This window comes from Lepisosteus platostomus, chromosome 10, assembly GCF_059453375.1.
Source record: "Lepisosteus platostomus isolate fLepPlt1 chromosome 10, fLepPlt1.hap1, whole genome shotgun sequence".
Classification (NCBI taxonomy): Eukaryota; Metazoa; Chordata; class Actinopteri; order Semionotiformes; family Lepisosteidae; genus Lepisosteus; species Lepisosteus platostomus.
Genome location: NC_142620.1, coordinates 44226109 through 44241287, shown reverse-complemented (window position 1 = coordinate 44241287; position 15179 = coordinate 44226109). Strand labels below are relative to the sequence as shown.

The 15179-nt window shown below is 39.3% G+C and overlaps 2 protein-coding genes across 3 annotated transcripts in view; one reads left to right on the top strand and one right to left on the bottom strand.

Annotated features, from left to right (window-relative positions):
• col4a5 (collagen, type IV, alpha 5 (Alport syndrome)) overlaps positions 1 to 10073 on the bottom strand; it is an 87728-nt gene extending 77655 nt beyond the window's left edge. The window contains exon 1 of the mRNA XM_088649118.1: positions 9793 to 10073. Coding sequence (XP_088505244.1) covers positions 9793 to 9885 — 93 coding nt within the window. The 5' untranslated portion in view covers positions 9886 to 10073. The remainder of the gene's footprint in view (positions 1 to 9792) is intronic.
• A 2081-nt stretch (positions 10074 to 12154) lies between these two features.
• col4a6 (collagen, type IV, alpha 6) overlaps positions 12155 to 15179 on the top strand; it is a 146703-nt gene continuing 143678 nt past the window's right edge. Inside the window, exons 1-3 of one of the 2 annotated variants that reach the window (XM_088649116.1) lie at positions 12155 to 12423; positions 12553 to 12681; positions 12834 to 12882. In XM_088649116.1, coding sequence (XP_088505242.1) covers positions 12626 to 12681; positions 12834 to 12882 — 105 coding nt within the window. In that variant the 5' untranslated portion in view covers positions 12155 to 12423; positions 12553 to 12625. The remainder of the gene's footprint in view (positions 12424 to 12552; positions 12682 to 12833; positions 12883 to 15179) is intronic. The other variant, XM_088649117.1, reaches the window with a different exon arrangement.

Sequence of the window (15179 nt, the reverse complement as noted above, 5' to 3'; positions counted from 1 at the left end):
TTCATAAGGTGACACTCGAGCAGGCCAAGATGTCCTAGGACTGGGTGGGATCAAGTGGATTAAGTCAGACAGGGCATTTTAAACGTCAGCAATCCTGCTGGTCTGCCAAATATCATAAGACTTCCATAATTACCTTGCAGGAGATGGTCTGCATTCCCTCTAAAACCTTAGGCGGACCACTGGCGCTATGCCCCTTGACAATGAAAACGTGAAGCAGGTGCCCACCTGGGCTCCTTCAACAGGAGGCTTATTTGTGACCAGGGGTGCCAGAGTGGTCGAGGAAATGGATTAATAAATAGTAACAGCAATCAATGATGCACAGAAGAGAAACAAAGATGGGAGGAACTTATGTTCACATCCTACTTCCACGTTTGGTTCCACAAAGCATCACTGCAATACTGCATCTTTTAAATGAAGAGAATAAAAAACAGATCTTTATTGAAGTTAACATATAGGATATAAGTTATATTAAAGTGGTTTCACACTGCAATGGCTGTGCTTATCTCTTAAATCCTGAATTCAAATGTTCGACAGGACGACGGTCTATCACAGAGCACATACACAGACACACACGCTCAGACCAGCGCCAATTTTCCCAGAAGCCAATTCATTTATCAGTTTGTCTTTGGACTATGGGAGGAAACCCTTAATGCAGATAGCACCCCAGGAATTGAACATGGAGCCCCAGCACTGTGAGCCAGTGATGCTAACCACAGCACCACTGTGTCACCTCTAGTAAATCAATTGATTAGAAAGCTTGTAATTCCAAAAATTCTACATGAAACTAAGTGATTGTCCAGCAACTAGAACCTCCTGCCTTAGACAAAACAGAATCTAGATGGGGAAAACCCCCCAAAAAACCTTAGTCAACTTCGCCATCTTAGCTCTGGTTTAACAAATTTTAGTTTCGATACAAAGCAGACAGGAAAGAACTCTCTTTGCAGGAGTTAAGTTTCACCAGCATAATTACACCCCCTTATATGGGTAAAACACTTCTTGCAGGAGCAGTAGGAGACAAGAGCAATTAGTAAACTAAACATAGGCCTCTTTGAAAGTCAGCACCACTGCGCTGTTTATCCAAAACAGCATTTAAACTCCATTCACACAGAGCCGTCATCTCTTGCCAGCCTCGGGGTGCAGGTCAGGGGCTGGCAGGGGCAGGAAGGAGGCAGCATGGAGGCAAGCAGGGGCAGGAAAGTGGTACCACAGAGGGGCAGGAAGGAGGTGCCGCAGAAACACACAGGGGCAGGAAGGAGGCACCACAGGGGCTTAAACAGACCAAAATTTAATTTCCACTCATGTCCTCGTGTTGCTGCAGATCTTGAAAGAGTCCCTTTAAGTTGCCTTAGTGCCTTTCAGGAATTTGAATACCTGAGTTAAGTCCCCACATTATCTTCGCTGCTCCAGGCAAGAAAGATCCTATTTCCTTAAACTGTTCAAGTATAACACTCCCTTCAGGGCAGTAACAAGTCTGGTTACTCTCCTCTGTACAGTACCTTGCTCGCAGAGTGGTAACCCAAAACTGAACACTACTACAGTACAACCAAGGTCTAGCAAATGCTTTGTGTGGTTTTAACTTGACTTTCACTGATTTCACTTTTCTAAAGCTTATTGTTCTTCAGGGGCAGACATTCCAAACTTTCTTCATTAAAAGACAAAGGTTTCTCCTGCTGCACTTTTCTGAAATGGGTCACTCCCCAAGCTTGAGACCAAGTGGTTCTAGAAATGTCTAGACTGCGGTCTGACTATCAGATGAAATTTGAAAGTGTGCATCAAGAATAACTGGTAAAAAGCCTGAGTTACTAAACTAAATAAGTGCAATCAATTGTTGGACTGGAGACCCGTACAAAGCGTCAAGTGCACAATTTGAATTCATTTGACCTGAGGTACTATGTAGTTGAAACAGGAATAGAAACGAAGCAAAATCTGGGTTCTAATGAGGTGTGCTGCTGCCGTTAATACTGAAAAAAAGATATAGTAAAAAAGTATGGGTGATTTTGAACAGATCTTGTTATTCCATGATTTTCTTTCTATTTAAACAATTGTCAAATGAGTTGAAATCTCCCCATTTACTCTGACTAGGGAAATCCTCCACCACCAATTGAAATTCAAGCCTGGTGTGTGTGTGTGTGTGTGTGTGTGTGTGTGTGTGTGTGTGTGTGTGTGTGTGTGTGTGTGTGTGTGTGTGGGTCTTCTCACACCTTACCTGGTTCCCATTTTTACTTTCAGGCAGCTGCTTGGCAGCTGGTGAAGATCACTGTCCCCTGGTAACTTTCAGAGGGAGAGAAAAGGAAAGTGTGCCTGGTGACCCAGGTAAAGAACTCATTCTGATCTTGGCTTTAGTGAGTGTACAGGAGAGGCTGTTGCACCTTGTGTTAAAGGTCTTTTAGGCATGTACAGTAGGTCTCTTTCCATTTATCTTCCAGCCCAAACCTGGTTTCAACAAAGTACATCCTTACTATGAACAATAAAGCAGTACCTATACTACATCTGCAGTGTAAACAGGTGTGTACAACCACTTTATCTGTAGCCTTTCTGGAACACACTATATGTCAAATACACATCGTTAAAAAATCAATGTTGAAAACAAAAACAGGCAGCACTGTACTGGTATATCTATGGCTCTGGCAATTTTGATGCTTGCATCAGCTATGAGAACCAGTTAACTACAGTAATTCCGTGCCTCTGAACTGAGAGGCTTGATATTACTCCTGTACACTACACACTCGAGAACAATATAATGAAATACATGGGGCTGGTGCTTACCACAAAACCTCAAGGTTTGTGTTTTAAAGACCGACACTTTACAATTGCAAACACTATCATCAGTTTTTCACCACTTTTGCACTAAAACAACATGTTAGAATTTTGTGGTTTTAGAATTCTAACCTCTACAAAACAGACTGATGCCAGCCAATTAGCAATTCTTCCACAATAAGGCACAAAAACAAAAGTGAGGAAACCTTTTGCTTTGAAAAATAAAATGTAAGGCCAGGCTTCAAAACACTAAAAGTCCTCGTCGCATGTGGAAGTTTTCAAAGAAAGAATGCTGTCAGTTTTAATGATTTTCACAATCAGTCTGCCGGAGAGTAAATGTGAGAAAATGTTACATGATTAAAACAGTTAAGAGCAGGTTGCAAATGATAGGTAAAGCTTAGGGTAAAAAAACACTTGTTTTTTTGTTTCACTAGCCACAAGAAGCTTAACTTGGAAAATATAATTAAGATATTTGGTGTGAACTTTTTTAAAAAGGATAACACAAAACTGGAAATACTTGATTTGAAAACCTCATTTATTATATCTTGTTCCTCAGTTATTATATCTTATAACTGAGGAACAAACTAGAGGACCATGTGCTTGGATAGTTTTTCTGAAAGGTTCTGATTGCCAAAGGCACCTCTGAACAGCTGTAAACCTCTGAGACAGGTAGATAAAGCTGGTATTTGCATGCGTTTTTGGATGAACTCCATGTAATTCAGAGCCCCCCACCCCATACAGGACTGCAATCTTGTCTCGATTTAGGGAGTGATAGCTTCAGCTTGAATGCATGTTGTGACTACAGCTTCAGAGTGTTCACTGACATGCAAAGTCACTTTTCAGAATGGGGGAAGACTGTGCTGCTAGGAGTACATGGCTAAACTCCACTGATCTCTCCAGCCCCAGATTCAGTCTGTACCATTCATGGCTGTCATAGCGACACAACTGTTTATCTTTCCACTCTTTCCACAATCTATGAGGTACTCCAACAATTAAACCTAGATTTCAATTCAAACCCAAAATATCTGTATTGATTAAAAATACTTTTGTAACATTAGAATTCCTTTTTAAAAAGGATTACACTGAACAGGCTGTTAAACAGTTCCATTGCAGGAAGCTCCAACCTGAAGAAGAATTCACAGCTGAAACATTGTGTTTTCTCTCTTCTCTTTTCAGCATGGAATAAACCTATTACTTATGCCTTTGCAGACTATGCATGCTGATGCAGATACCCACCTGAACTATTGCAAGAAGTAGTTGAAAGTTAATGGTTCTTTGTACAACTTACCATTTTTTCAAAATTATCCATTTAAATTTTACTATAAAATGATAGGTATTAGTGATTTTCACAATTTAATTACATTTTTCCTTTCAAAAAGATTGTCGTCAATGTCCCAAAGAAATTCCAATTTTATTTTAAAAGGAGTCCGAGCTAAATTAAAACAAAGGTAATTAACACCATTTAGGCTGGACTTGGTAATAAAGAGTTAAGTACTAAGAATACAATTACAAAATTAATTTTTACACATCTGTGACAAAAGTCTCCACTTTAATACACAAAACATCAAATTTTTGGTTATGATTTGATTAAAATTGATATGGTTTAAATTAAAAAAAGGACTGGAATATTTATTTTTTACAGAGGTAAAATGGAAGATGGATTTTCATGGAAATCAAAATGTTGTGCTTGAGGGGGGACAGCCATTCCTCTAAATCTTTTCTCCAAATCGACTTTATTTGGAGTCTACAGTAAAGAACGTAGATTGGTTTTGGCGGGACCTGCATTCACTTCTGTGAAACAAAATGCTTGGAGCAGCAAATTCCATTCAATTAAAATAAAATGCAATTAAAGAATTCTGTGTTCAAGGCAGTGCCTGTTATGTACTTCACATAATACTGACTACACAATGCACACTTATCGATCATTTGTTAAGGCTAGAATTTCTGATAATCTCTAATAATTCTGATAATCGCCCCTTTTTCCTTCTCACACCAGCCTGCAAGAGAGCTGCAGTATTGCACATCACTCTTTTTTAGAATGTCTTTTATTTAACTACTTCTGTTATTTACCCCTTTTGCTCCTACCATACAACTATCTACTATCTTCTTTCATGATGTATTTTTATTGTGTATATTGTATATCTTTTTGTTGTTGTGGTTCTGTAAAAACACTTTGAGAAGCCACCTCAAAGGGCACTATAAAAAGTTTTATTATAATTAATATCAATACCAGTTCTTAACTGTGTTGCCTGCACAGTAGTGCAGCCAGTAGTGTTTTGCCTATATTTAACAGACTCCCTGTTCTTCCTACCTTTAGATATCTCTACACAATGACTATCATTGCTTTAAGACATGCTGTAACATACATTAAGACAATACAGAATACCAAGCATTCTACATATTTTTAAAAGACCCCCTGAAAGATTTGCTGGTGAGTTTATGACAAGTAAAGGCATAGATACATCTTTCCCCCAGAAAAAAAACCTCACATGAGTGAGAAATATCTGAAACCCAAACAGCAATCTGTAACTCTTACAAAAGGGAAGAAAAAGTCTATTTTGTCTTATGCACTATTGAGGATGTGCTGCTGGTGTCCACTAGAGGGACATACTGTCCACTCAGTTTGACAGGTGACAATGTTATACAATCAATGTCTAAAGTAATAACTCATGAGAGTATGATGGTACACTTCTGTGTTTTTCTAGAATTAATACAGATCATTAGATAAGAGTTTCAGTGAAGTGATCTTGAATTACAGTGGGGAAACTAAAAAAAGTACACCCTAATTGCTCAGATATGTCCTGATCAGAGAGATCATGGTTTCTGGCCATTTCAAATTAAGCATAGTTTAATTCATGGTTTTCCTTTTTTTTCCTGAAAGAGTGTCAAACCTGGCAGGAATAATCTTTTCAGTACTCATGAATGCCATGCTCTCAACGTTGTAAATATTCTGATGACCAGAAGGAAAGATCACCTGGAGTTCTCTAAAATTGCATTCCAGACAGAGACTAACCCACTTTCATGTGGGTTCATGTGAGCTTCTGGGAAAAGATAATCCACATAGGCTCAACAAACATGTTGGACAAAGTCAGACACTTCCCAGTGTCAAATTAAGCATTCTGTAACTTGTAAAAAACTGCTTCATTAAACATCTTTGGCAACAAATGTATTGCTTCTTTGATCATTTTCAGAAAACAGTGTAAGGCTATGTCTCATCATTCATAAAAGCAGGCTTCAGACAGATGGAGAGGAGACTCTATTGCTTCGTTCTACATTTGGAACTGAGAGGCACAGTCTTGAAGGGTCTGATCTGAACCCTAATACCACAGGACTCTTCATCAAGTATTTGAATGGTGTTGATGCAAAGATACCACTGTCGTAAATCAAGCTGATCTAGACAAAATACAGACATGCTCAGAAAACAAATTACAATTTAATTTGTTCCCCAGTGAACTAGATTGACACCAGCCGAAAGGTCTAAACACTCAATACAGCCCAGCCTTGGCCTCAGAAAACTCCATCCTGACAGATACCCAGAGTCGATTTCCACTGACGCAGAATCCTCTCTTCAGGTATTTTTTTCAGGCAACCACTACTTACAATACCAGGTTCTGATGGTTGTCTTCAAGTACATCACGTGTCTTGCTAGGTGAATTCTTCATAAATTGTAGCTGAAAAACTACAGAGGGTTTCAGAGACTCAGAGGACAATAATGAGGACCCAGGTAGTTAAAGACAAGGTGAGGCATGAAAAAGATTTTCTTCCAGTTCTCCTTGACAGCATGCTAAAGAATGGTGTTCTTGCCCTAAAACTGTAAAACCAAACCTGAAAGAATATCATACACATTTCGTCTTCTCTGCCTTGTAGTGTAGCAACGTCATTAAATCTTTGGAGTGCAGGAAACCCCAAAAATTCTAAGGGGTTGCCTAGGAGGATTTCTTCAAGAAAGTCACGCATGATAAATATGGTTAATGGAGAATCTCAACCCGACCCTAACAACTAAAGTTAAACAATATCTTGATCTACACTCTTAAAGCGCTGCAGACTTCCGGAACTCCTGGAGGATTTCAAACCCCAATTCTCATGCCAGCCATTTTGGGGCTGGTAAAATTCAGATCCATACCAATCTGTGCTTTTTGTTTTAACACAGATCTTTACCTCAGACGTCCTCTGTTTTACATTGGACATTGGAACCTCCAGCAAAACTTCAAACTCAATTTTAATCCCATGTGAATCAACCATGGTATGACCCTTTTTTGGAATGTAATTTAAAAAAGCAATGCGTCTCACATACACATCCTAAAACCCATCAGGGATATCGATGACAAGTGTGAGAAATCCATGCAAGCAATCCATCACATAACAACCATCAAGAAGCATCTAAATGAAGCTCAAGGATGTCTTTAATATTCCCTGGATCTTGAGCCCTTTTTTCAACTCTACAGAGGTGGGAAAAGTATTCATCAGCTTCCCACCTTTCTCAAACTGTCAGAACTCCAGTTGGTTTTCTACAAGGAAAGGGGGACACCTAATTGATTCGACATCGACAAGGCTATAGAGGGGCTGCTTAAAAAACAAGCTGTGGGAAACAAATGTAATTTGTCTTATGACAGCTGGGGATATCTGGTCTGCTCTTCTGTACCTGCAGGCGCAGTGTGAAACATCCCTCAGCTCCACATTACACCAGACCAATGTTGACCACCAGTCCTGTGAGCAGATAGGTCACACTCACTTGATAATTGGTGGCAATGTACTGTTATCTAGTACATCAAAATTACTAGGTACAGGTTTAATTCCTATTATAAAGTCCTTGTCTGGCAGGTCTCAGCCAAAGCAAATATATATTCTAGCTAGTAATTTTTTTAGTTGCCTGCTATCTGTATTTATTTACTTATAATGACATAATTGAGGGTCATACTCATTCAAATCGACTTGGAGAAGTTATTGGGGTGCCATTTGAGTCTGTAAGTACAAATGGATGAATTTTATTCGATTTTAAAAGCGCTAATTAAACTGTTTAAGTGTAACCGGTCCTCCTTTTAAAACTATGGTCATATTTGTATACTTGTATTGGTCAAATAACTGACACAGCACGATGGCATCAGGGAAAAATCAATAACTTGCTAATGAATTTCTATAATCAAAATTCAAGCCTGAACCAATACATTTTTCTGAAGAAACCAATCTGTCCATGCGAGAGGCTGACCATGCAATACTTCTATTAAAAAGCACACTTTATTTTATGTGACTAAATAATATTCAGCACGCTGATGGAGGGGAAAGGTGGCAGATCTGCACTAAAGTTATAGTTCCTGCAGATCCATAAGACTCAATGAATGAACTATGAGTGAGTGGAAAGTCTCACAAAAGCTTCCAGCTCTATAGCCCTTGACTCCTCCTTTGCTATTTAAGACAGACAAGTCCTTTTCAATTACCTCTAGCTTTTTTTTTCCACAGAAGAGAGGACTGTTCAGCATCACAAAAGCTTTTTTTTTTTCCCTGAACAAGAGCAGGAACATTGTCACAGAAAAACATCGGACAAACTGATGTTTTAATATTACCTTTGAATGCCTGTGTTATTACAGATTCGCCCTCATAAGCCTTCCAAATTTGCAGCAAAGTCCACACTGGTACTGCAAACCTATGCTGGGAGAGTCCCTTCAACACTACTGCCAGAGCCCAAACACCTTATCCCAGGTGAAGTGCCCGACAGGCACATTTGCAATCCTGGAAATACTCAGGTTTACTAGAGGAAAATATGGGGTTCTCGAGAAGAAGAACAGCGACCTACCAAGTTTTGGTGGCTGTCTTAAGTTCATCACGTGTTGTGCCTTGCTAGATGAGAACTAGAACACAGAACTACATGAGTGAAATTCAACACAAAAATCCCCGCTGAATTCTGACACTGAAATCACCCTCTGGTCAATTATTCTTAACTGGGCAGTCTCCGTGAGTGTCTAAAGCCAATGCAACTATAGTTAGCTGAAAGATTTAACCACAATGCTGTAAAGCACTGCATACTTCAAGCAACCGAGACGCAATGATATTGTCGTCAGTAGCTGCCTGCGCATCAAATTCCATTTACTTTCGTATTTTATCTGCTTAAAGATCTCAGATCGCTCCGAGAAAGGAACTATTTCAGCCTCATTTGTTTTCCTCCCTGTTTATTCACTTTTTACCAACACACCAATACCTCTCCCAACAGTACGAAAAATAACGACAATGCATTATTTCTCTCAAAGTGTTATCATTTCTGTTTCTTGACGGGAGGTAGATAAAACACAAACTCCAGATGACAAAGATTCCGATATAAGAGATACTGACTGTTTTGCTAAAAGGACTCGATTTTCACGCAAAGAATGAACGGGTATAAAACTATGGAAAACCCGCTGAGCTTGAAGTCGTACCACGGGGTAGAGGGTACAAAAATATTACTTTAACACGGTGCTTTAATTGAAAATGTTTCCTTTGCGCAGTATCTAGCATGTTTCCAATAAGACACCGCCAACAGGAATATCTCAGGGACGCGTGTTTAATTCTAGGACTGAGAAATCAAGAGTTATTCCCATAAAGCTGGCAGAGTCGGCATTTATAAAAAAAAGAAAATCGAAAGAAAGCCGGCGTGTTTCTACAAGTCGTTAGGAACATAGCAGACCCTTAAAAATGTGATGCGCGCTTCTAGAAGTTGGCCAATTTCTCACCCTGACGCAGAACAATCTAAGCAACAATTCAATTAAAAAAAAAACCTTCCTTGGTCATTGTGTGAATGCTTTTATAACGTCAAAGTGAAAATCCCTCTGAAAGATACTTTTAGAAACCACGACCGGTTATTTACCATGCAATCACAATTGCAAGAGGCCATTTATTAATAGAATCCAGGAAAAGCTGCACTTGTGTGTTATAAAGTAACCGCACTCTATTTTTAAACAAGTCGGGACTCACACGTGCGAACAGGGTATGAGCTACAGAAATCATTGTAACAGTAAACACTGCTTGAGAGCGGCTAACTGATAAAAAAAAATACTCGGTACTCACCGCAGATTCCGAATTCTGAATCACGATACATAGGATTACCGCTAGAAGACACACAGCAAGGTTCTGCAAACGATTTTCGTTTTTAATCTTCATTTTCTAAAAATTACTCCTACTCAGCACTGACATATACAACTGATTGTGGATGTGGAATTTGTCATATTCACGAACTAACTCTGGAAAACAAAACTTAAAACTTGTAAATTGATACTTATAAAACTCCCAAGCCGTCCAACCCTTAGCGCTTCCCTTTCTGCAAACCTTACTAACTTTTTCTCTCCCCTTAACCTGCTGGCCGGGACTACTTCCCCAAATAAGGAAACAAGTGATCCTTGCGCCGAGTAAAATTGTAGTCCACAAAAAAGTTTTGGACTTGTATCTTTTTTAGAATGTAATAATGTAAAACGGAATATCATCATTGTATAGATTGTTATACCAAAAAAAAATGTTTTTGTATTTGCTTTTGATGAAAACACTGCCCCTTGAACTGCGTTTCTCAATAAAACAGCAATTTGCAGCGGATTAATTTCAGTACCGGTCTATAATACCTAAATATAAATTATTCCAACACCCTAGTCATCCTGACAAACGTTTGTGCTACAACATTTAACTTTGATGTAATTTTTATTGTTTTGAATAATATTTTCCCACTTAACTGTATAGCTTTGCAAGAAATTAATTTACCTTGATATAGTTTACACAATATTTTTATAATATTGTGATTATGAATAAAGTAACCTTTAAACACCATCACGGAAAATAAAAAAGTTACATTTACAAATATATGCATTAGGGAAATCAGCTGCTTTAAAGAAATGTTAATATTACACACAGTATTACATACTAAAGAGTCGAAAATGCATAAAATGTGTGAAGCTTGGATGTTTTCTGAAAGTCATCTTTAGATTTGTGTCATGAGTTTTTTATGTATTATAACTTAATTTATCATAATCGTCGTCATGATTATCATCAATAATGAACCGATTTTATGGGCTATTCCTGTATCCCTCTACTATTTGGAAAAAAACCTACAAAATTGCTTGTTTCCTCCAGTTTTGTGAGGGGCGAAACTGATACAGGTGAGTACTTACTGTAGTAGTGACACAAACAGATTTACGTTTAAAAGCAACGATTTTCTATTTATGATATTCGTTTTCTACCGACAAATTGTGCACGTTTGCGAAAGAACCAGCAGTATTCTCTTGAGGTATTTAAACAGAACCATTTAATGACAAGCCGCGCTTTGTTCTCTGTGGTCGTGCCGTTTCTCTTTAGCAGTTCAAGAATTATGAAAAGGAGGATTTTCACAGACATTTGCTTTTCATTCGATCTTCTCTAAAGTCATTAATCGTGTACTGGCAAGATCAGTGATTAAAATGGGATAGTTACGCCACTGGAAATGTATGAAAAGCTAGTATTTGTAACAGAATCCAGACCTCCAACTCAAAGATGTGAGATAAGGGCTGTTAGATATCTTCATGCATCTACTTGTCACCCAACAATGTAATCCATCATAGATGTTAGATTTAGTTTTTTCACCCATAGACGTATGCTAACAACCCAAATATTTACTTGAAGGCCACAACATCTAACTGTTTGATCGAAGGATCTGGATGTATTACCAGTCATAAAATGCTTTGAAAGAAATCAAGACTAGCTCTCAGAGATGTCAAAACTACGGTGCAGGTTGTGTTTGAATAGTTCTGCTTTATTTAGTTAGTTCCCTGTATATATGTATTTATAAACGCTAAAATAACGTTCAGAATTGTTACTTAGCATATGTGTGCAATAATAGGGATAAATTACCTAAAGCAGTACAAGTTCTGTTGTGAATAAAAATGAAACGCATCTTGTCTGACCAGCACACCACGGTTTCATACAGTTTTTCACTCTTATATCTCACAGCGCAGAAAGAACACGTTTCTGCGTGTATTGTCTTATGTAATACATCACCAATTTCCCTTTCTTTGCCGAAGGAAACGTGTACTTTTTCTAGTTCCTTGCTGGGTAGCCTGTACCGGGACCCCGACAGCCACGAATGGGAGCAGACCCGGTCTGTGCCGGGCAGCTGCTGCTCAGCCTGTGACAAAAAGCTGAGCGACGGGGGATGATCCAAATACTTTGAGCTGGATGAAGCGGGGGGAAAGAAAACCAATGAATGGGAAGCATTGAAACCGAGACCTTCCAAAGATGGAAATCAACATTTTCCAAGTCCTAAGTTGCTACAAAACAGCTAATTATCGACCGAAACAGGCAACTACGAGATAAAAAGGCTACAATGACGCAGGTCTACTCCTATGGCTTGAAGTGTCGCGGCTTGTTCAGAAGGCCTTGATAAAAAACATTATTGTTATTGTAATGATAAATGATACTATCGCTTCCAGTTCTTATTTGTGTTTGTGGTTAACAACAATAACAGTTCTCATAAATTTGATGCGGAGCTGAACTGAACACGATTCCCGTTAGGCGCGGGTCTCTTTTCTTGGAGCTGTCCCCTGATTGACAGCCGCACGCCCCGCCCCTGCCCCGTGCCTGCTCCGCTCGCTTCAGTGTGCACGGGCTCAGGTCGGGCAAGGAGAGAGCTCTTCCACGGCGTGTGAAGTTTGTGACTCCCAGCTTTTCTGCCTTTTTCAGGTGCCGATATAACCGCCTTTCCTTCTCTCGCCGCAGACGTTCGCCGGATTTTCGAAAACCCTTCGCCTGATTTGCGCGTTACTCTTGCTTGTCTGATTGATCTTTGAATTTGTTTCTGTTTTTGCGAAGTGGGGGACCCGCTGGCAGATACTTCAATGAGCGCTTTTGAAGTTGCTGCAGCCTCTGGCTTTCCTCTGAAGAAATGATAGCTGCGCTGCTTCCCGTATTCTGCTCGACAGACCAGAAAATGAAGTACTTGTAAGTTTGAGCTCTGTTACAAATTCATCTTTTTTTATTAGGATTGGAGAGATAGAAATCACTAAAAACGATACATTATGTCTAAATTAGCAGATGCTGATATGATTTAGATTGGATCAAGTAAAAAAAGGGGTAAAATGTCTTTGTTGCAGGTCTTTTTTCATACTTGTCACAGTCCTGGCGGCAGATTTGGTCCACGGGGTAAGTTTAAAATATTTGTTAATTCTATTAAGATAACGTGTTTTCTGCAAGTGCTGTAGTTCTGGACGGAACTGTCGTTGATGCGGGTCTGTGCAAACGCGCTTTTCCCACGACACACCTGAGTTTTGAAACCGCACGTAAAATAAAACTTGCCATCTTGCCAATAACGTCTTTGTTACTTACGGCGTGTTTCTAAAAGTGCATTAAACCGTTACAGTTGTTTAAAAAACTCCCCATTGTAAATACTCCCGTTAGAAACTTTCGTTTTGAAACGACTGCTTTGGCTTCACAAATAAAGTGCTATTCGCTGGATTCTGTTTTGGACAGGCTATGTTTAGTATTAGAACGCATTCATGTGTGCTTTTATTTATAGCCGCAGAGCACGGGCTTGTTGTGACCGAAGTTTTAATTGAATGCGTTTCAACTGCTTTTGTGCTTTTGCGAGGCTACATCAACAATTTGACAGCAGATGTACAAATAATCCCCTAGTTAAAGGGCAGAAACGGAAAGATAGTATACTGTATGCGGTACAGTAGGTTCGACATTCTGTTCCATGTTCATGGACATGCATGTTCGTATTTATATACTGTGGTGGGGACGGTGGGTTGCATGAAGACGTCGTCGCGTCAGTTGGTGGGAGTTGAAGGAAACGAGTCGGTGTAACCTAACCCCACAGTGATTTACAAAAGCGTTAGCTTTATCCTTCAAGGAACCTACAAACCCACGAAAAAGAGTGAAATTCGAGGATATATATTGGGATTCTGGGAAAAGAAGTCGCATTTAAATAGGTATCCTACTGCTGTACCGAAGTCCAACCTCGTCCTTGTTGTATCTTATATTCAGCTTATTTATATGCATTATTAAATGAGAAATGATTAGTGGACCAAATGAATGAATCAAGTGCCACCAGTGGCTTTATGCCTTTGATGCTTCCCAGTGACCTGTAACGCGGTCTAAACCTACTGTACAACCTACAACATCACACTGCTCTTAGTAAAAAAAACAACTCGCTTAAACGTTCATGAGGGGAGTAGAAAAAAAGTTGGTTTGCAACCGAATAGCACATTATTGTCCATTTTGAAGTAACATTAACGTTGAAGTCCATAGCATACCAGGAGCACCTGGTAGAGCCCTGTGTAAGCGGTGTCCATCGTGGGCAAGACACGGGGCTCAGTGAAAAGCGCCGTTGTTGCTTGGAGAATTCCGGCCAGGCGACTTGACAGGGGTACAGTAACATACTGTACTGTAGTACCATGGTAACAGGAGTACAAGTCGCTCGACAGTAGTGCAAACCTGGGAGGTCTTTGGTCCGGAAACCGAGGCCCTAAACTTTTCTGAGCGACAATATCTACAATTGCAGCGTCATTTGACAAAGGTGCAGTCTGCATTATGAATAGAGGACATTTGTTTCCTTGAATTATTTTTCGGACCAGGCTATGAAAGGGCATTCAATGATTGAAAAGTATGAATTTGTAAAAAAGGACTTTAAAATGAAGGAGATCAAGGAAATGTAATTGCAGATGACGTCTTTTCCTTTCAATCCCGAGATCGACGCGCAGCAGTTACAGTTTACACTTTTTCAAGTAGTTGACGGATGTTTTAGTTCCTACGGGGTAAAGAGCACATCAGTCAATGTCAAGGGCTGTAGATAAGATGGTCCAGGATTCGTCTGAAGTCCGTGTTAAAAAATAACGATACAAGATTTCTCTCACTATCACTTCCCATGATGGTGCTTTGATCAGGTTACATTAAAGAGGAGTGAACCTAAAATGTGACTTGACTAAACTATAAGGTCATCTTAATCTTGAAAATCCTGGTTTATCTTCAGTGTGTATGCAAACGAAGCTTTTGTTGTGGTACTGTAGGACTTTTTCTCAGAGTAACTACTACAAAATAATCAAATCTCCATTATTAGTGCAAAATTAAATTATATCAGTACCTTGCCAAAATACATGAATTCCAACTGTTATGTTGATTGTAAGTCACCAGCATCACTAAGCCTATAAATTCTGTATCTCTTGAATAGCTCTTGTCTTCTTCTAATAAAATGATACCATCCTTGTTAAGGGGACAATATTCTGGGCTCATCTCCACATTCTAGTAATAAGAGTTCTAGAACTGATTTTCTTAAGATTCAGATTTTAAAAGAAACACAAAACTCCAGCAGAGCTTTTCATTTTAAGCCCATTTCATTTGGTGAAGAATTACCCAAATATATCTGAACAGATAAGTGTAATCAAAGATGGTGCCCATAAGGCTCCCTCTTGGAAGAAGTAGGGTGCTTCTGTGGGTCCCTA